At 36.1% G+C, this 22951-nt stretch overlaps 1 protein-coding gene across 1 annotated transcript in view; it reads right to left on the reverse strand.

Moving 5' to 3' along the window:
- KIF26B (kinesin family member 26B) overlaps positions 1–22951 on the reverse strand; it is a 624587-nt gene that overhangs the window by 185351 nt on the left and 416285 nt on the right. The window contains exon 5 of the mRNA XM_074222850.1: positions 2143–2326. Within this exon, the coding sequence (XP_074078951.1) occupies positions 2143–2326 (184 nt within the window). The remainder of the gene's footprint in view (positions 1–2142; positions 2327–22951) is intronic.

Genomic DNA, 22951 nt, shown 5'->3' on the forward strand with positions numbered 1-22951 from the left:
ACCAGACATATTCTAATGGTGGAATCTACCAGAGGACCACAGACTTTGAACTGGGATTTTAGAGATTATCTAGGTTTAACTTCTTTGGTTTACAGAAGAAGAAACTGAGGCCCAGCATGCTAAGATGGTTCTTGCAAGTATCAGTCTCTGAAAGCATGGAATCATTACAATTTACTCTCAAATTGTGCCCACAGTTGCATGTCAACTCAAATACATATCCACATACAACACCCGCAAACACCTGACAAAGTTTCCTTCTATGGGAATTGGGGCACTGGTAAAGCACCCACAAAGAGAAGGCAATTAATCAAGGTCTTATGACCACTGCAAGAATTGATACCTACTCTCCTCCTTTTCTCCTCCCACTTTAATACATCAATAGAATTTTTAAGCTCCAGTTTCTAACATATTGGTGGTTACCAAATTGCCTAACTATTAACTTCACACAGCCACCATTTGGACAAAAGAGCCAATACATTCTTCTATTGCAGCAGTCACCCTGTTTTCATGCTGTTTCTGAGTCAGCTGTGCTGCCTTCCCTGAGGTGCTAACACTTAGTGCCATTTGAAGTTATCTAAATCACCTCCTTTTGAAATCAGTTCAGGGTATAGGGGTGAAGAGGGTCAGGCTTATAGAAAGTAGAAAAACACAAATTAACCATGTTAATTCTATTACTGAAATAGGTATTCTGCATTAAGGACCAGAGTGAATTTCACCATTAGCATTCAGTTCTTTAGGTTAAGTATCATTCTCCCCAGAAAGCCTCTTTAAAAAAATGAAAACCTTCCTAGAAGGGCTAACATTTTTCATTATTCCATTCTCTATGATGTCATGAATATTGAGAATAAATGAACAATTTGGTGCATTAGGGTAAATTAATTTGTCGCCTCTCTAGTGGGAAATGGAGGGTGGGCAGAAGAGAACTGGATACTGGAAGAAAACTAAATAGATGAAGAAGAAATGTAGAGTAATAAAGACAGACTGTGAGTCCTTCATGATTTGACCTAGGGCTGGCTCTGACTATAGGATTAGATTATGATGCACTAAAGATCTAGTCTTGATACAAAATTCCTAGTCTTGATACAAAATCTTAGTATCTCCTTCCCTCTGTATTCCCAATCTTTTTAATTGTATTAGTGCCAAGAGACACTATAGTAGATGGCCACATTAAAATGCCCAATCAGACATATTGTTATACTGCTACCCTCTTTAGAGTGAGCAGCCATGTCTCATAGAAAAGCCAGGAGCTAGAATAAGAGAAGCCTTCAGGTCAAGGTCAATGGTAAATTGGCAGAGAGGAAGGCATCTTCCTGCTTCTGCCCATGTTCTCCCTTGCCAAAGCCTGAAAAAAATCCACCTGTCCCTTTATCTGGGAGATAACTCATTCACTAATCAAAGAAAATAAATCCTTCCCCAAAGTGGTTCTACTCTGATATTCATCCCAGAAGAGAGAGCACCTTTAGAGAAGTCATTTAAAGGTTCAGTTACTCTCAACATAGTTGGCCAAACCATTCTGATCTTGAGATAGTTTTTCTAAATTTCTTTGTAAGTGCTTGGGACATTTCAAAGTTACATGAGTCTCAGGCATAAAGACGGGGCTAAAATATTACCCATAGCAATCCCACTTTGGTTCCAGAACAAGAGCAAATGGAGTGATTTTTTTTTTTTTAAGTGGAGGGGGGGGGGGAAGCATTCGACTGTCACAGAGAAAATTATTAAGTGTATTTTATGTCTTGATCCTCTATCCTCCCTCTATCTCCTGACTCTGTAGTCTGCCTTTTGTCTCTGGCTCTAGGTCCTGTCTTTATCAGTAAACAGTCCTCCAAAACAATAGAGACTCACTCCTTTACCAAAAACAAACCAGATCTCAACAAATTGCATGTCTCAAATTACTTTTAACTAAATGTAATCAAAGAAAAAACTGGAGTCGTCCTTAACCTATTAGATTTCTTTTGTTCTCTTCTCCTCTCCTTCTCTCTATCTCCCTTTCTGCTTTCTAAATCAGCCAAAAAAACCCCCCAACAAAAACCTCAAAGATTTCAATCGCCTTTAATGCCACGTCCCTTCTGATTCCTATTCTTCCTCCTTCTTGACCTCATTCCTCCATGCAAATAGTGGTGGTGCCCAGGTGGGTAGACCTACCTTGCCCAGGCCTGGAGTGTCTTTCACTTTGTTGACTGCCCTTAAAAGACAAGGTGGAGCAGGAGGAGGGGAAACCTGAAGGATCCCGCTGAAGCTTGTAGAGAAGAGAGGTGATTCAGATGCCGATGATGTTGAAGGTCGGTTCTTCTTCTTTTTGGAGGACAGATTCAACTTCTGAGCAGCTCTGGAAGAGGGAAATGGAGAGATGGAAAGAAAATTACTACGAAACCATTACCAGTTCTAGAGTTACCTCTGGTTCTTTCCCTTCAAGACCTCCCTAGTCTTGATACAAAAACTTCAATATTTTTTTACCCTCCATCCCACAACCGATTTTCTCTGCAGGAGGCATTCCTTATATGGCTTAGCTAAATTAATAAGTTACCTTGTTGCTTATGCATTTTTTTAAAAAGTCATTAAAAACGGACTGGTCTATAGTTGCCACTCACAAAAAATTGTTTGTTATCCATAAGGAATTAAGGAAGCTGGCCATTTTAGGGATTGAAACAACCCTCTATTATGTTAATTATTCAATAAATTCTCTGGTGAATAAACTGAAAGTGTGAGCAGCTATTTTTAAGCCCTAACACCTTGTAAAACACAAACCAGGTCTGAAGAAGGGTCTATGGAGGGACCAATCAATGCACACACAACATATGTGCAGTTATGAAGGAGAAACACAAGCCACAGTTCAAGAGGTGAAAATGTAGAAACAAAACATTTTTGAGTAATATTGCTCCCCACGACCACCACCCTCCCTCCCGCCAAACAGGAAACTAATGGTCAACAAACTTCTTTCAGGAACATGTTGCCAATAATACCATATGCTATACACATAGAAAATAGTCCCTTTGTGCAGTGAGTTAAGCAAACTTTCCCTTACATCCCCAATTGAATGCAAGTGAAGGAGCAGAAACTGAAGTCAGTAAACATAGAAAGCAGGATAGGTAAACAGAGAGGACTGGAGAAAGAGAGGTCTTTAGCAACAACAATAATATTTTGTGCTTGTTATCACAGCTCCTCTCCAAATAAGACTAACAGCCTTCAGACAAGTAAAAATTCTGTAATTTTGCTGCCATGCTCCTCAAAGGGAGAGAAAATATGAAATGCATGGAAATGTGAAACCAAGTAGCTTAAAAAACATATTTTAAAAGAATACACAAGCCCTACATGGGTGGTCTCTTTCATTAGGAGGTCTTTCAGGGAAGGAAATTTTCCAATAAAGAATAAGAAAGCAAGGGTGGTTTTTCAAGCAACAGATGGAAGTGGCATTTTGTATCTCAGACACTGCAATCTTCCAATTCTTTCTTGAGGACTGTGTTCACTTCTACTATGATTTCATGTATAATCTTTGTCCCAAGAATACCAATACAATACTCTCAAACCTTATTAAATGGACTACTGTTTATGAAAATTGGGCAATAATAACCATAACAGTTAATAAATCATGCTTTAAAGTTTGCCAAAGCACTTTACAAGTATCTTATTTGATCTTCACAACAACTCTGGAGGATGATATTATTGTTCACGTTTTACAAATGAGGAAACTAAGGCACAGAAAGGTTAAGTAATTTGCCCAGAATCACACACATCTGGTATCTGAAACAGAATTTGAATTCAGTCCTTCCTAAATTCAGATCTAGAACTCTCTCCATTGGGCTACTTAGCTGTCTTATTGCCCATCACCGATTTTGCTGTCAACTACTCTAACTTTAAGCCACCATTCATCATAAATTCAAATAGCTGGACAAAAGTCAGGGAATACTTCCTGATGGAAAGAGCTGGACAGAAGGACCCAGTATTGTTTATAATTTGGATGCTGGTTCTTTTGTTAACTCAATGTTAGTCATTCATTCATTTCCTCACTAATTTTTCTCAGATGTAAAACTGGGAAGCTTGTTTCAAGGGAGAAACTTCTGAACAGAAGACATCATTAAAGGATCAGATGGTTGTAAAATTAGAGCTGGACCACTGAGTCCAATCTCTTGATTTTATAAAGGAAGAATCTGAGACTCAAAGGAGTTAAGTAGTTTATCCATAATCACAGATAGAACAATGAATAGAATAGAAAAGAAATATGTTGTTTATTTGTTTTCAGTCGTGACCAATTTTTGGTCACCTCACTGGGGTTTTATGGGCAAAGCTACTCTCTTCCCCACAAGGCAAAGATTTGCCACTTCTTTATCCATTCATTTTGCAGATGAGAAAACTGAGCCAAATAGTGTTAAATGACTTACCCAGGTTCACACAGCTGATAAATACAGTCTGAGAATGGATTTGAATTCAGGCCTTCTTAACTGCAGGTCCAGCACTCTATCTATCCAACTTTATCACCAAGTTTCCCTACACACACACACACACACACACACACACACACACACACACACACACACAGACACGTGCGTGTGTGTGTATTATTGTAATAACATATAATATATAAATAATATATGATTTATATTATATTATATAATATATAGTATTGCATGTGATTTATTATTGTACTATATTATATATTATTACATAGTAATATATATATGTTACCTTAAAAATGAAAACCCTGCATCAGTTCTTCTACTGAACTGAACTGGAAATAGGTTTTTAAATTATATCTTTCTAGCAGGTAGAGAAAGGAAATCTACTGTTATTTATGCAATTTCTTCCCACATTTCCTGATATTTTCAATCTAAAAAGAATGGAAGGAGAAAAGGAGATAGACAGAAATTAGTATATGTATTACCCAACTTTTGGTTTACTGCTCATCTCAGTAACCCACATTAATCTCTAAGATTCTCGCTGAACAATGACACAGGAGTCACAATTCTTCCCTCCTTTTACAGTTCCTTGCTACTTATACCAGGAAACCCTTTTAAGTGTGTGAGTTCATTTATGTTTTTAAGAGTGAATGACAAAGGGGAAAGACATAACCTGCCAGTATTCCTTTCTCTTATCCTTTTCTTTGCTTGTTTCAATTCTACTTCAATACTTTTGTTTTTGGGTCAGAAAGACGAAGGGTTAGTAATAGACTGCTCTCAGTTCTCCAAATTCAAAATAGAAGAGATAAAGGCAATAAGAGGATTGAGGGATGAGAATCAGTTATAGGTGTGAGTGTTGACTAATTATACTCCTCTTGCCAGTGCCAAACAAATACCATATTAAAGGAGGAATTAAATTTTCTTTTCATTTACTACAGAGGACAGAGTTGGGACTAAAAGCATTAAAACCATAGGGTAGCAGATTTTGGTTTACTACAAGAACTATTATCTGAAAACAGAGTGGGCTTTCTTATGATGCAATAAGTTCTCCTTTACTGGAAGTATATAAGCAAAGGTTGGATAACCACTTGTCAGGGATGTCATAGAAGAAATTCGTGCATTAGATAATGGGCTGGATTAGCTGACCTTTAAGGTCCCTTCCAATTCTAAGATACTATAATTCTATTCAATTGCATAATTATATTTTCAATTGCTTCACATAGGGGAATTGAGTAGTTTCTATTTCAAAGCAGGGAGGGGAATGAAATGAGAGGGAAGAAAGAGGAATGATTTTTCAGGGAAAACATTTTTTCATTATTTTCTCCTCAAAGTATGTATAGATGAAAGAAAAATATGTGTAGAAATATATCATCTATTAAGAAATATCATGGTAACATCCAATTGTAATTTTGATTTCAATAAAATCACTCTCCCAATATTTATTAAATAAACATCACATAAATGGTTGGAAAATTTAGAAATCAGTTATGTTAAGAATTTTTTGATTCAGAAACATAAAAGAGCCTAAGTCAAAAAGGGATCTCCAAAAGTTAGACATTTTGGGTAGAGAAACATTATAGATTATTAGTATTATAGAGGTTATTTCTATGAACTAGGTTGAAATGACAGCAAATGAATAAAATAGCCTTGTGTTTCTATAACTTTTTAATAGTAAAACCCAAAACCAAACCATTAATCATAAAACATTAGTAAACATTTTTCATACTAGATTATATCTTTAAATAATGTTTAGTCTCATTTGATCCTGTGTCTTTTATTTCAAGAAAAACAGAATCTCTTGCAATGGATTGAATTTTTCCCTGTGGACAGTACCTCTAGAAAGATGCTAAAATTATCTACTCTAACAGAAGCATTCTATTGCTAGATTTCTTGAGTCAAGTGGATAGAGCAATGCTGTTCATACAGAATATACTGCTTTCTTTAGTCAGACTGATGAGGAAGCAGAGTGGTACCTTAGAAAATAATGGATTTGGAGACAAAAAAAAACTGAGTTCAGACTGTCCCTCTAATATTTGCTATCTAAGAGACAAATCAGTTTACTCCTCTGGGTCTCAGTTTCCTCATGTGTAAGACCAGTGTCACTCTAAGTTTCTAAGAATCAGAGTGAAGCAGTGGGGAGAAATCTAATGAATTTAGGCAGAGCAGATAAAGGAATTTTAGTCTTGAATTAATCTGATCAAATAAAGGATTAGTCCCTCCTTGACTTGAGACTTATCTCCAGTGACAAAAGCCAAAATCTTTCTGTGCTTTTTTTTTAGGTTTTTGCAAGGCAAATGGGGTTAAGTGGCTTGCCCAAGGCCACACAGCTAGGTAATTATTAAGTGTCTGAGACCAGATTTGAACCCAGGTACTCCTGACTCCAAGGCCAGTGCTTTATCCACTATGCCATCTAGCTGCCCCTCTTTCTATGCCTTCTAATCATATGTGCTTTCTCTTTTTTTAAAGTTGACTTTCATAAATTAGTAACTAGAGTTATGACCTTTCCCAAACTCTCTGGCTATTCCCAGAGTGCCAAAAGAATCCTCTGCATGTCATTCCTTATTCTCACCAACAAATTGGTCTACCATCCTCATCATCTTTTCTGGTTTTACAGCAATCATCACATTTGTATATGACTACCCTAGTTTGAAGTAAATATGGAAAATATCATCCCATTTCATAGAAGACACTGAGGTTGAGTCCACCTAAATGTCTTGGTCAAGGTCAAACCACAGCAGGTATTTAAAGCAGGATCTGAATCAAGATCTTCCAAACCCAGTATCTCCCATTTCCAACTCTAGTGTTCTTTCCACTTTGCCATTCAAATAATCTTTCAAGAATGTCAAATCTCATTAAGTAGAGAACTTCATTCTCCCTAGAAGGCAAAGGGAGAAAGAAAGGCTCGGTCCTTCCCCTGTGATTGCTCTTAGTTTCTGAATACTATGAATGTCTAATGACATTCTGAGAATATATTCCTAGTGTCTAACGCAAAATGTATAATTGTGCCATGTGTATAAAAAGCTTTATGACAAGTATGGAGTCATTCAGGGCCATTTTAATTTGACCCACACAATGGATTAATAAAATACCATCTGAAAAGCTGCAACTGAAAAGTGCTGGCTGAGTCCCCAAAACATGCTGCACCTGCTGTATAAGAAGGGTACTGACCCAGAAAGCAATGGGGATGGCTAATCTCCAGCATTAGGATTGGATACCCAGTTTACAAACTAACTGTGCAAAGACCAAGTGATGCTATGGGCTACAATTGTTTATAGAGCGTTACAAAAGACTTCAATACTCTTTGGATTAAGAAGTCTCTGATAATATATAATGACATGACAAATCATAACAGCTCTGAAGGAAATACACTGGGTCAATGACTCTGTAACCTGAAGATAACAAACGGTCTGATGCAGCAAGAAATTAGAGAAAGGTCAAGCTGCTGAAAGGGGAGCTAAGAAGGCCACATAGAAAGATTTTCACCATACTTCACTTTGCAGTTTGTTGTTGTTAAATTATTTTAATCATATCCAATTCTCCCTGACCACAATTGGGATTTTCCTTACAAAGATACTGGAGAATTTGCCATTTCCCTCTCCAGCTCATTTTACAGTAGTGAAAACTGAGACAAACAGGGTTAGGTGATTTGCCCAGGGTCACATAGCTAGTAGGTGTCTGAGGTCAACTTTGAACTCATTCTTCCTGACTCCAAGTGAGGCACTCTATCCACTATACCACCTAGTTATTTCATACTTCGAAGTTAAGTTTTAATCTTTAAAAAATATATTTATACATTATAATAAAACATTTATGAGACTCTCTAGAAATTTTTTCAGAGCAACTTTTGTGGCATTCCACTTTTTGCCAGTGAGGTCATATTCATATCTCTGATGGTTATAAATCATTTGGACCTTCATGGGTTTTTCCCCTTATTTTTATAGGAATTAAATTTTTCATTAGACCAAAGAGGTGTTTCAAGAAATGGCTTTCAGGGTGGCTAGGTGGTGCAGTGGATAGAGCACCAACCCTGGAGTCAGGAGTACCTAAGTTCAAATCCAACCTTAGACACTTAATAATTACCTAGTTGTATGGCCTTGGGCAAGCTGCTTAACCCCATTTGCCTTGCAAAAACCTAAAAAAAAAAATGGCTTTCAAAAAATTAAAACTTAGTTGGGTAAAATACAATGGATTTAAACCTTAAAGCACATTAATTTACAATTATTTGGGAATTCTGTTGCTTTGACTTAGAGTCACTAATAATATTAAACCATAATAATACTGGTTTAAGATTCTACCACACAATATCCACCACTATCAGGTGGAAAAGATATATATATATATATATATATATATATATATATATGTATATATATATATATATATATATATACATATATATATATATATATATACATATGGGGAGAGAAGGAAAAATCCCACTTGTAGTCCTTCAGGAAGAAAATTAAATTCACATAAGTTTACAAAATTTGGGTAACAACTAACCATTAGGATCTTGATTTAATATCAACTCAAGTAGCAGGTAGAATTACTTTTTTATTAATGATCATTAACCATGATCAACGCTAACCAAGTGAATATTATTACTCTCTTCTGCCAATGCAAAATTTATTAGAATTTTATGAAAATATATTTTTTGAGATTATTAAGAAATATAGACATATTTTAAAGACGACTAAAATATTTAATGGTTCTAGAATTTCAAAACCTAATTTCTTTAGTGGTCCTTTGGTCCATGTTGATATTAGATTAGTAAGCAAGCTCCATTAATTCTTATTAAGTTGAAACCATTGGGTATAAGTAGCCCTAACTACTTATAACTCAGAAAATAAAATTTCTGACCTGAGACTCTGGTACCATCAATTGATTAATATCAAAGATTGATATGGTTTTATGGAAATGATACCAAAGATATATTCTCATCTGCTTTGCCAATGTACTCTAAGGACATCTCCCTCTAAAATCTTTTTTTATGTATTTTGTTGTTCTTTAATTGTTTCAGTCTTGTCTGATTCTTCTTGATTTCATTTGGAATTTTCTTGGTAAACATCCTGAATGGTTCACCATTTCTTTCTCCAACTCATTCTAAAGATGAAGAAACTGAGGCAACAAGGGTGAAGAGACTTGCCCAGCATCACACAAATATTTGAGACCATATTTGAACTCAGATTTTTCTGAGTTTCTCTAACAATTCTACTACCTAATATGTTTTGTATACCCCCCCCCCAATTAGAATATGAGATCTTTGAGGGCAGGAACTATCTTCTACTTGTATAAATGTTTTTGTAGTAAATACATATAGTCATAGCTACAGTTCTAGCTACATACATAATGTCAATATCTGTGTGCATATGCACATATATAGATTCATGAATTGGTATTGATATGTGTTACCCAGGCTATTTGTGGTTTTTCATCTCTCCTGGTAGAAGATCAGCCTACCTCTTTTTTTAAAGATTACATTTCCTGAATGATATCCCTTGTGGCATTTTTAATAAATAATGAAATATTGTCTTAAAAAATCTTTGAGCAAGAATAAAAATGCACCAAGGGCTCTCCTCTAATAAGGAGTTTCTTATGTTTATGTTAAATTTACACAAGATTCCTTAGTAAATGCAACCATAGAGATAATTGTTCAATGACCCTCTAATTATTTAATTATACCTCATTAAGCAAAATATAAAATAGGGAAGCATATATTTGCCAAAGGTGTTTGCCATGGTCATTGAAGATGTTCTATATGACATCCAAATGAAAAGAGAATCTCCCTATGAATTTATAAATTCTAAAATGAAATATACTCTCTAATACTCTCATTCACAGCAAAATATCATCTATAATTACACTGTAATGGCTTCAAAATCTTCAGTGTTGGGGCAGCTAGGTGGTAGTTGGTGCAAAGTGAATAGAGCACCGGCCCTGGAGTCAGGAGGTCCTGAGTTCAAATCTAGCCTCAGACACTTACTAATTACCTGTCTGACCTTGGGCAAGTCATTTGGCCCCATTGCCTTGGGAAAAAAACTGAAAAAAACCTTCAGTGTTTTCAATTCTACTTTCTGCTGCAAGACTTTCAAAGGCACTTCAAGATAGTAATCTAATTCCAACCCTCCAACCTCAACTTTATTTATCATCACTCTGCAACACTTTCCCTCCATTTTAATCAGATCAACATGTCAGTCTGTCAGTCAATAAATATTTATTAAGTGTCTACTATGTGCCAACCCTATTCCAATTGCTGAGTATACAAAGAAAAAATAAAAAACAGTCCCTGCCCTCAAGGAGCCAACAGTTTACTGAACAAGATAAAATCATTCCCACTTTTGCCCATTGTCCTCACCTAGAATACCTTCCTTATATACTATCCAAATCCTAACAACTCTTCAAGGCTAAGCTCAAGAACCACTTTTATGGTGAATCCTTTTTTGGCCCAGGCTTCGGTAACATTTACTTGTCAATTCCCCAAACTTTAACACTTATATTCTCTTCTGCCCTCCATTAAAACCATGTTTCATGCTTCATCATGGAGTGAAATAGCGAAATGACCTTGGTTCTTTTTTTTTTTTGCAAGGCAATGGGGTTAAGTGGCTTGCCCAAGGCCACACAGCTAGTTAATTTTAAGTGTCTAAGGCCGGATTTGAACTCAGGTACTACTGACTCCAGGGCCAGTGCTCTATCCGCTGTGCCACCTAGCCACCCCGACCTTGGTTCTTGAAGGCTATACCAGCAGGTTCTAACAAGTCCTATCAAGTTAAAACTTGTTCATGTGAACCCAGCAACTACTGAACCATTAGCCCAAGGATCATGCTAGATCAGATAGGTCATGGAGGCTTAGCAAAAAAGATGGCTATATCTCAGGGGATGGGTTTCATTTTTTTTGGTGGGGAGGGAAAGGGAGGCACAGTAGGTCATGAAGACTTGCTACCAAAAGGTGAAGATGTTTTGACCTATATTAGTGAAGGAACCATCCACCCCAAAGAGGTCATGAAACCACAAAGCATTAAGGTTTCCTGTCTTCCTTATATCATTGCTACATCTAGGCTTGTCTTCAAAATAGACTGGAAGCATCTCTAGGGCAGGACCATGTCCTATGCTTCTTTTGTGAGAGTAGTAGAACCAAAGTGCTCCCAATATAACAAATAATCAATATTCAAATGATTCTTATAAATGTCACCAAATTTTAAAATGTAAAATTTCAAGATGAGACTTGGGGATTTATGCTATATGTTACAGATAGTTAATGACTGAATCAACCCAAAGTAGTTATTTTATTTTGAGTCAAATAAAATCAGATGATTATCATTAGTCTAATAGCAGAGAGAAAACAGCGACATATTTGTGTAAGTAACTTAAATCAAATCAAATATGAGCATTTACCAATTACTGACCTGGTTGCTTAGCAACATACTTTCATATCACAGAGGAAAAATATCTCAGCTGAGTGAGTTAGGTCATGCCTAGGATTAGGATATTAAAGGCAAACTATTTTTTTAAATGCTACACCCTGCCTCTAATTGGGAGTCCTTGCATGAACCAATGTGTGCATGTGTATGTGTGTGTTTGTGCCAAACTCTACCCCTTAAAGGCCTTACCCAGAACACACACAATAAATAATCTAGGAGCTATATTTAAAATACATTTCAGTTCTCTGGGAAAGTCCTTCAATCAATCAACAAACATGTATTAAGCTTCAATTATAGGCAAGGCACTATGCACTCAACAGAAAATGAACATCCAAAAAAAATCTCAACTTAACATTAACATATTCCAAGACATTTAATACACACAGGCTTATAGAACCAAATATTTAAAATAAGAAAGGATCTTGAAGGCTGCTGAGTCAAACCTCATTTTACAGCTGAGGAATCTGTGCCATGTAATCTAATTTAATCCCCATGATAGCTTTGTGACAAAGATAGTGTCAGTATTATTATTATTCCCATTTCACAGATGAAGAAACAGAGGAAATTATTTCATTTGATCCTCACAATTGTCCTATGACATAGGCAGGGCAGGTATTATTATTCACCTTTTATAAATGAAGGGCTCAAAGAGGTTGTAACTGATAATTAAACCCTACTCTATATTATACTATATGCTATATATAAATATATGTATATATTATGTACGTACTATATACTGTATATACTATATACATATATATTTTACTAATATATACATATATATTCTACATATATATACATATATATATTCTACCATATTAACTTCAAGGACAAAAATCCTTGAAGAAATCTACTAGGAGCTACTATGTATGGAAGAGTTTATTTCTATAGTATTCACAAAATCCAAGAAGTTGTGGTCCAGTTAAACCTCTTGATACAAATACACAGGTTATGCATCAATCAGCCTGGAACTGTCCAAACCCTATGCCACCCGTCCAAAGAACTTCATTCAGAGCTGTGAAGTTTCCCTGAATCCTGCTTACTTGGCAGCACTCCATTCACTGATGTTTGGATAGACAAAGGGGAAAAAACACCAAATTTTGTGTATCCAAATATCACACTGTTGGTGCTGTCATTCATGTGTTGGGAAAATCATATCCTTGAAGAATTTGAAAGCCAGAAAGAACCTCAGGGATGATCTCATCCAAGTCCCCACATTACTCCAGATGAAGAAACTAACATCTTGAAGGATAAAATGATTTGGCCAAAGATACACAAGTAGAACTCAGGATGCTGGTTCCTAGGTCACCATACCTGTGCTATGAACAGACTAAGATCTTGCAATTGACTAAAATGAGTAATTAGTGAGAAGTGAATACAATATCAGACATCTATTTAGCCTCCTATTCCAAAGGGCATGGGAAGGTAAAACCTTCTGTCTTGCCTAAAATGATAAACACACAATGAAAGTATAGTTGTATTCTTATACCAAAGGGGAGAAGATTTTTTTTTATTAATGTCCCATCCTTTCAATTATGTCCAACTCTTCATGGACTTATCTTGGCCAAGATACAGAAATGGTTTATCATTTCCTTCTCCAGAATATTTTACAAATGAGGAAACAAACAGAGTGAAGTGATTTGTCTAGGGTCACATAGATAATAAGTGTCTGAGACCAGATTTGAGCTCATGAAGATGAGACTTCCAGACTCCAAGTAAGGCACTGTTATCACCTAGCTGAACACTAATGGCCTTACCAAAGGCTAAGTCCCAAAAGGTGAAAGGATCTGATCATAGGCATTCTAGTCTAACCTCCTCATTTTACAGGTGTAAAAACAAGCTCATAGGGATGGAATTCCAATATAGATCATTTGACACAAAACTTTAGACTCTTTCTACCTGACCCTCTATTCTTTACATAAGCATTGAAGCCTTTGAAACTGAAAACTTAAGAGAAGTTCAGTGGTGGGATCTTGTTCTTCCCTCCTGGTGGCAATTCATCTGAGTCTTGGTTTTGGTTACAACATGTCTCAAGATTCTCCTTGACTGATGCTGTTTACAATCTATGAGTGAGCTCATTGCTCCAAGGGGGTTCTCTCTCTCCCTCCCCCATTTCTTAGAGATGTTTGTCATACCAGTCTAATGCTGTGATGTCTCAGAGCATAGATAGACTATGTCATTATATGCTCTATTTAGGTCTGGTTTTATGATGTTTTACAACTTCAGGTTGATATTCAAACAGCCATTAGATATCCTATAATCACTCTCTATATAGCTGTTGAGAATGTGTAAGCATTGCTTCTATGTTGGGAGAATGCATGACTCATTGAAGATGTTCCTGTCTTATCCTTTAAGCTAAGCATCAAAAAAGGATAGGACATTGGGCTTGAAATCACGAAGACTCTTCTTTGTGAGTTCAAATCTGACCTCAGACACTTACCAGCTATGTGATCCTGGGCAACTCGTTTGCCTCAGTTCCTCATCTGTAAAATTAGCTGGAAAAAAATGGCAAACCACTCTAGTATCTTTGCCAAGAAAACACCAAATGGAATCACATAGTCAGATACAACTAAACAATCATAATAACAACAAGGGTAGGTAAGGAAAATAGACCTCTTTCACTAATTAATGGCTGTTTGGGAATACGATTCATACTATCTTAAATGTCTAGGGGCAGCTAGGTGGCGCAGTGGATAAAGCACCGGCCCTGCAGTCAGGAGTGCCTGGGTTCAGATCCCGTCTCGGACACTTGGTAATTGCCTAGCTGTGTGGCCTTGGGCAGGCCACTTAACCCCATTGCCTAGCAAAAAAAAAAAAAAAAGAAGAATGAGAAATTTCTAAATTTATAATTGGAAGGGATCTTAAAGGCCAAGTCTAATTCCTTCATTTTTTAGAGGAGGAAACTGAGTCATATATTTAAGGGGCTGTATTTTTATTTATGTCGTTCTGACTCCAGGCCCAGCACTCTATACAAAGACATATTTGATAGATTTAACTGTATTGCATGCATATATATATATATATATATTATATAATATATATATATATTATAATATTTGGGGGGGGTGTGGAGGGGAGAGGGATGTCCAGGTCTGGGGAGATCACTGGTCCAAATTAGCCTTGTGAATTTAGTAGGGAAATCCCTTCCCAAGTAACTGGTCATTCAGTAAGTATTTAAGTGCCTAATATATGGTAGGTACTGTTCTCTGAACGGAGGATACAATGATACAATGAAGGAAACAAATACATATGTGTGTATAGGAGAAATACAAAGAAAATAAATACAAGCAAATACAAAGTTGTCAAATGCAAGGGAGGGCACTGGCAGTTGAAGGGATCATCATTAATGCAAGAGAAAAACATCTTATATAAATTATAATTTTTAACCTGAAGGAGGGGCTAGCTGTCTATCTACGAAGTAATGCTATCTCTATTTCTCATGACAGATAGCTTGGTTAGACAGCTGGATGGATAGATTATAGGCATTACATATTTAATTTATATAAATAGATCTACACATTTACATTCATACGCTGCTTTCTATTTATGTATTTATACTTATATTTATAAATTTTAAGCTATACATATATACACAAACATGTCTGAGAGTTTCATAATAGAGGAGAAAGACAATGCCAGCTAAATCTCATTTCATGTGGAATACAATAAAGATATCTTTTTTTCTTTGAATAACAAATACTTAAACATATATAAGCTTCCTTGAGCTCAAACCCCACCTCTTTCATGGGATCTTTTTGATCCCTACCAGTTTCCAAGATATCCCTGATTCTTTGTATATATTCTTTAACTATATGTTCTGTGGAAGAATAAAATTTCCTTGAGAAAAGAAATGGATTCATCTCACTAATTGTGGTTCCTGATACATGTTGCTGTTTAATAATTTTTCAGTTGTGTCTGACTTTTCATGACCTATCTGGGGTCTTCTTGGCAGAAATGCTGGAGGAATTTGCCATTTCCTTCTCCAACCCATTTTATAAATGAGGCAAACAGGATTAAGTGACTGGCTCAGGGTCTCACAGCTAGTTAAGTGTCTGAAGTCAGATTTGAACTCAGGAAGATGAGTCTTTCTGATTCCAGGCCTGCCACTCTAATCCACCCATCATACCACCTAAATTCTACTTCCTGGCACACTGTAGATATTTAATAAAAGTTAAATAATTAATTGACAAGTATTTATTTGCCATCTTCACTGTACATTTCCCCCCTTTAAATTTTTATTGTTCCAAGAAATAAGTGCTTGCTTTGGCAATCTGTAACTATACTGAGAACCATGGCAAATCCCTAGTGTTAAAAAGAGTAGAGAATAACAAATTCTCACTTGCAAGGGTCCAGTTCTTCTTGGAAAGAGGAGCACTCACTAAATATTAGGGCAACTAGACTGATGCTATGATATTCAGGGGGGGTGCCTTAAAAATTTTTAATAAAATATTTTATTTTCTTTGCCAATTATATATTAAAACAATTTTTAAACATTTTTTAAAGTTTTGAGTTTCAAATTCTATCCCTCCCTTTCTTTCCCACTCCTTGAGACTGCAAGCAATCCAATATATATTTTACATGCTCCAATGTATTGCCAACTTATATATTCATAGCCTCAAGTCCATTCCTGTCATTTTTACACAGACGAGAAAGCAGATCCTCAGGAGTCAAGACCACACATTTAACAAAAAATAAATCTGAGAGAACCTAAGTTTCCTGAGCCCCAATCCAGTGTCCTTTCCCCTATAGCATATTGTCATGGCATAGTACAGTCTCTGCCATACTTAATATCAAAGGAGATGCCAAAAGAGAAGTCCTACTCTGTAGGAAGCAGAACACTTCTTAGCAAACCAGGAGTGACCACTAAACATCTGGAGGTTTTAATGGACAGCAAGTTCAATATGAGTCAGCAATGAATTAAACAGCTGATCGATTTTTGGCAGCATGAAGGGAGGCATAGTGAGCTTCTTTCTCTGGCAGGAAAGAAGTAGAAACAAAGCAGATGGCTGCTGTTCAGGGAATGGCTACAAGTTGTGTGACATGGGTGTAATAGAATATTACTGAGGTATGAGAAATGAAGAATGTAAATAATAAAGAGAGCATGGGAAAACTTTGCATCCAAATGGACGCAAAGTGAAAAAAGCAGCACCAAGGAAACAATCTACACAATGACTACAGTAATATCAATGAGAAGAATAAAACCAACTACAAAACAATAAATGGCTGTAGAATTATAATGAACACACATAGCTCCAGAGAAGAGGCAGAAACAGGCATCTCTCTTGAAAATATATGGGGGGTGGGAACTACAGGTATGAAAAACTACATATTCTGACTTTGTTAATATGTTGGTGAATTTTGCTGAACTGTTTTTAAAGTTTTCTTTCTCTTCTACTCTCTGTCAGTGAGAGGAATATGCTGAAAAATGCTAATTTTATATAAAAATATATTGATAAAAGAGGGAAAGGGAAGGAGAGAGGAAAAAAGGAAGAGGGGAGAAAAAAGTTAAAGAAGTAGAAGAAGAAAGAAGAGTAGGTGGAAGAGAAAAAAGGAGGTGGGTAAGGAAGGAAGGATGTATGGGAGGGAGGCAGGAGAGAAAAAAAAAGAAAGAAAGAAGGAGAGAAAAAAGAAAAAGGAAATAAGGGGAAGAATATAGTATCCAGCACTAGTCAGGTGATAGTCCACCAACATTTTATGACTTATAGTTTTCAAAAGTGTCCAAAGTTCTCAAGAAGGAAACCAGGATGGGAAAGGAACTTGGGTTCATGCCACACAAGGACTGATTAAAGGAACTAGAGATTTTTAGTGAAATGAAGAGCAGAAAATGAAAACTCCCTTCAAGTATTTGAAGAGCCATCTTGGGAAAGAGGGCTCAGATTTGTTCTGCTGGTCCCTCTAGGATCAATGGGTGAAAGGCATTCTAGAGCTATCCAGCAAGAGAGGGTTGACTTGGGAAGTACCAGGATTCCCTTCACTGATGTCTTCAAACAAAAGCTTGATGACCATTTGTTGGGCATGTTGAAAAGGTCCTTCTATGATGGTCCAGGATGACCTAGATCAAGGAATCTTTACTGGGGGGTCCTATGAGCTTCATAAAAAATATTTTGGCAACTATATTTCAACATAACTGGTTATATTTCTATGTACTTTATTTTATGATTCTAAAAGCATTATTCTAAGAAGGGACCCATAGGTCTCACTAACCTGCCAAAGGGTCCCATAACATAAAAAAGTTAAAAAGTCAGGCCTAGTATGTCTCCGATGTCCTTAAAAATTCTGAGGTTCCATGATTCTAAGAATCTCCCTAGGAGTTTTTTAAATTATTTTATCCCCTTTAGCTATGCTGCAAACAAAATTATCTGGAAAATTGTAAGAACCTGAAAAGCATTTGATCTGTTCCCTCTTAATGTTTTCATTCATTGAAATAAAAAATCCAGTGCTTTGTTCTTACATTTTTCTCTTTTTGAACATGTGAAATGAAAAATGACATAAAATTAAACACTTCACAAAGAGATGTAATTTGTTGCTTTGAAGCAGCAAAGTGCATCAAGGTGTGATAGATATCAAAGTGCAAAGTGTGCAGAGAAAGTAAAATCTTTTACACTCAACTCTTTTTTCCTCATTACCTATAGCCCTTGAATGGAGGAAGGGGCCAGGCAGCAAAGCAAATTAATTTTCAATTCTAGGAGACATTCCCTATGATTTAGTGGCCTGCTGATAAACCAGGAATATGACATTTGGTTTAATGTGCTAAAAGAAGTTCAATTTTTTAAAATTATATTTGAAAATTTTTAAATTAAAAAATTTAAACCAAAATTAGTTTTTACTTATTTTTAGGAGTTAAAATATCAAGAATTCTCTTAGCAAATTTAATTCCAAGGTAAATATGACTTACAAACGGAAAGAGCCTTCAGTTTGGAGTCATAATATCTGGGTTTGAATCCTGGCTCAACTATTTAGTATCTTAATGAACTTGGCCAAAACATTTTCACTCTTTTCTCAGCTGTAAAATGAGACCTTTCTAGTTCCAAATCTATGAATCTGTGTGCTCCTGTAGGTCATGGGTGCTTTGAAAAACCTCAAAAACCCATTGTTAAATTTCTATCCTGAACACTGATACCTCAGAAATCAGAAAACTTTACAAACCAGGGCTTGATTATTGCTTTGTTGATTATCTAGACTAAAAGTAATAGAGAAAATGTGAATGATGCAGATTAAACTTAACAGTGTGACTAGTACACTTGGAGGCGGGGAAGAGAATAATCATTTTTCAAGTTCCTACTCTGAAACAGCACTGTGCTAAAACACTAACCACCCTCACCACCCCCATCCACCTTGCTAGAGGACTTCAGTATCACAGGTACTTCAGAATCCTTGCCCTAATTCTCAACTGTATTACTGAGCTGCTGGGTAACCCAGTTATGAGGCACCTGGCCAGTCAATTCCTCAGGTGTTCAACTGCAAAACAAGCAAAAATTCACATTCTCATACTCCCTCTCAAGTGATGTCAGCAAATTGAAGGATACAACATCTGCTCAGTCCTGAAAACATGGGCAAAGACTATATATCAAAGATCTGTAGTTTCCTCACCAAAAGAGCTTCCCTCATAGAGGCTGATAATAATCTATATTTAAGTTTTAATTTAATAACATCCACAGTTACACAACTATTAAGTATCAAGGTGGGCTTTGAACTATGCCCTATTTATCTACTATCCACTACACAAGATTGGCTTTCTGGCAAGTAAATATACAAATAAACAAACAAGAAGGAACAAGGAATAAACACATGAATGAATAATATGTACATATACACATATATACATAAATAAATACATACATAGTATATGTAACATAGTGTATATGCATATGAAAGTGACATAAATTAAAATTTTTTTGCCTCAGATGTGTCACGCATACACATCCAGTGTCCTAAAGGAGCAGTCTTAATTAAGCTTTAAAGTTTAATAGTGGCTGTGTGTACACACACACACACACACACACACACACGTGTATATATATGTATATATGTATATATGTATATATGTATATATATGTATATATATACATATATATAAAGTAAACCAAAGTCACTCTTATTACATGACCACATAAAGGTCAGTTGTTAGAGGAATGGTTGACAGCTTTGAGTTTTAATGAAGAAAAGATATAAACGCTGCACAACAAAGTCTGGGTATAGGACTTAGGAAAACTCCAAACAAAATAATTTATCAGAGTGAAAAATCATCAACAAAACAAGGCCCCTTGCTTTTTGCTACTGCATTTAGCTGTCTGTATGTCTGTCTCTGTCTCTCTCTCTCTCTCTGTGTGTCTGTCTGTCTGTCTCTCTCTCTTCCCGTCATTTGCTTCTCTTTTAACTATTTGTTCATTTAACTATTTCTATCTGCACTACAAATTGACTCAAGGAGATAGCAGGGGAATGAAGGTCATTCTTTTAGCTGGTTTAAAAACAATAGTCTAAAGACTCATCTACATATCTGTACAATTGATCCACCCCCATCAAGGATTGCTAACCAGTTCATATTCCTTTTTCATCTCCACCTATTATGACAAGGGTTGATTATGATTAACTATTCTTCTATGGACAGGGCTGCTAGATGATACAGTGGATAGAGTACTAGGTCTGAAATAAGAAGCCCTGAGTTCAAATGTGACCACAGAAATCTACCAGCTATGTTACCCTGGGTGAATCACTACATCCTGTTAGTCTCAATTTCCTCATTTGAAAAATGAACTGGAAAAGGAAATAGCAAACCATGCCAGAATCCTTGCCAAGAAAAACGCGAACAGAGTCATGAAGCGTCAGGCAACACTGAAAACGACTGAACAACAACTCTCTTACGGACCATTGAGGCTAAAGAGAAGAAGGGTATTCCTTTTATGGACCTGATCCTATCAAATGATGCAATTCCCAATCACCTCCCCTCTGTCTTATGTGGAGAAAAGCATGCTTCTCTTAGTAACTAAAAAGTTTGTGATTTGAGCTTTTGTCAATTGAATCCTGGATCTACTTTGACTTCAATTATAGATAATTTATCTTCATTTCTGAATAATATTCAATTGACAGTGACTGTCAACTTTGTATTTTTAGTTCTCTGCTCTTCCCTCACTCTGTTAAGCAGTTAATGATCTGTAAACACTTAAATGCAGAAAAGAAGTTCATTAGATAGAAGGTTTAAAAGAACTGGAGGTGAATCCTTCTATCATATAAATAACATATCCTGGTCATTTTCCAGTTTTCTCAGGGATTTTCATTCACGCTGGATAAGATTTGTTTAATTTTAGTCACACTGATATATATATATATATATAATATTTGTATTTTGTATACATTTGCATAAAATTTGAATTTTAATTTCATTTATGTTCTTGTTTGATAATTTTTTCCAGTGGGGTCTGCCATCAGCAGTGGCTTAATTTTAAATTATCAGTTCATTTAAGTAGGCAGTGTAGTATCTTTATTTTTGAGACAAGGGAATTAATATTCTGTGAGGTTTACTGAGTTGAAAGAATTTGAGGTAGATTTAAACCCAAGTTTCTAATGGCAAATTCTACTTACTATACCATACTGTGTTTATTAAAATAGCTAGGTGGTGGGGCAGCTAGGTGGCAAAGGGGATAGAGCACCGACCCTGGAGTCAGGAGGATTTGAGTTCAAATGTGACCTCAGACACTTAATAATTGCCTAGCTGTGTGACCTTGGGCAAATCACTTAACCCCACTGCCTTGCCAAAAAAACAAACAAAAAAAGTTAGGTGATGCAGCAGCAGATACTCAAATCTTCCTGAGTCTAAATGTGGTCTAAGATACTAGCTGCGTGACCCTAAGCAAGTCACTTAGCCTCTGTTTGTCTCAGTTTTCTCATCTGTAAAATTAGGATAATTACAGCGTCTGTATTTCCCAAGGTGGTTGTGAACAGCAAATGAGATAATACATGTAAAGTACCTAACATAATATAATGCCTGGGATATAGTAGGTACTATGAAAATGATAGTGTTATTATTATTTTTAAAAAATTGTTATTTGACTATCACTTTGACTTTCCTCTCCTCAGACCTGAGGATTTCTTATGTGGCAGGTAGGATGAGGCATAATAGAAATGTCCCACTCATACCCATCATGTCTACAGAAAACCTAAGAGACAGAGAGGGTATCAGGAGATTTACATTGTGCCAGTGACATACACAATTTTCTATCTTCCTCCAGCTATTTGCCAACCAAAGCCCAAAGAATCCAGTAATCAATTAGCAACACAGAACAGAAAAAGAGCAAGGGAGATGGCAGCAAAATCCAGCAATTATTTTTTGTTTGATTCCTGTATTGGAAAACTTTTTGCTTCCCACCACAGGGTGAAGGGAATTTATCTTTACCATTACAATGAGCTTCATTACAGTGGGGGTTTGATTACAATGCTTTCATTACCGCAAAGCAAAATTGGTAAGGGATGTACATAGAAGGCAACCTAGAGCAGTTTCTCTGATTGGTGATTACTGGTATAGGGATAATTCAAGGATAATCTTCATCATCATTAACATCATCACCAAGAGTCATACAAAGTTTAAAGGATGAAAACTTTTTTACAAATACTGTCTTGGTTTATACTCATGACAACCCAGAGAGATAGTTACTATTATTTTACAGATGAGAGAATTAAGGTAGACAAAGATTAAGTAACATGCATGGTGTCATCCAATTAGTATGTGGCTGTGGCTGGATTTGAACTGGGGTCTTCCTGACTCCATGTCTAACACTCTATCCACTGTTCCATCAAGCTGCTTCAGTCAGGTCAGAATCTCATTTTCCCAATGCTGCTAAACCTCCCACCACAATTTCCCAAGGCATAGTCTTATCATGGTATTATCAACTATAGACCTAAGAAGACTTTTGACTCTATCTTACTCTTCTCAGCAGAAACCACTACAGGTAGATGACATCTAAAACAAGTGAACAGACCCTTTTTCTTTATCACTAAGCATTTAGAATGCTTTTAGCACAAACTAATCTGCACAGTATTTATTTGCATATATAATATTTTCCTATTAGATAGCAAATTTCCTAAGGGGAAAGATCATGGCATTCATACATCTTCCACAGGATCTTGCAAAGTAGATTGCATGCAGTA

This window comes from Macrotis lagotis, chromosome 2 (genome assembly GCF_037893015.1).
Source record: "Macrotis lagotis isolate mMagLag1 chromosome 2, bilby.v1.9.chrom.fasta, whole genome shotgun sequence".
In the NCBI taxonomy this organism is placed as follows: Eukaryota; Metazoa; Chordata; class Mammalia; order Peramelemorphia; family Peramelidae; genus Macrotis; species Macrotis lagotis.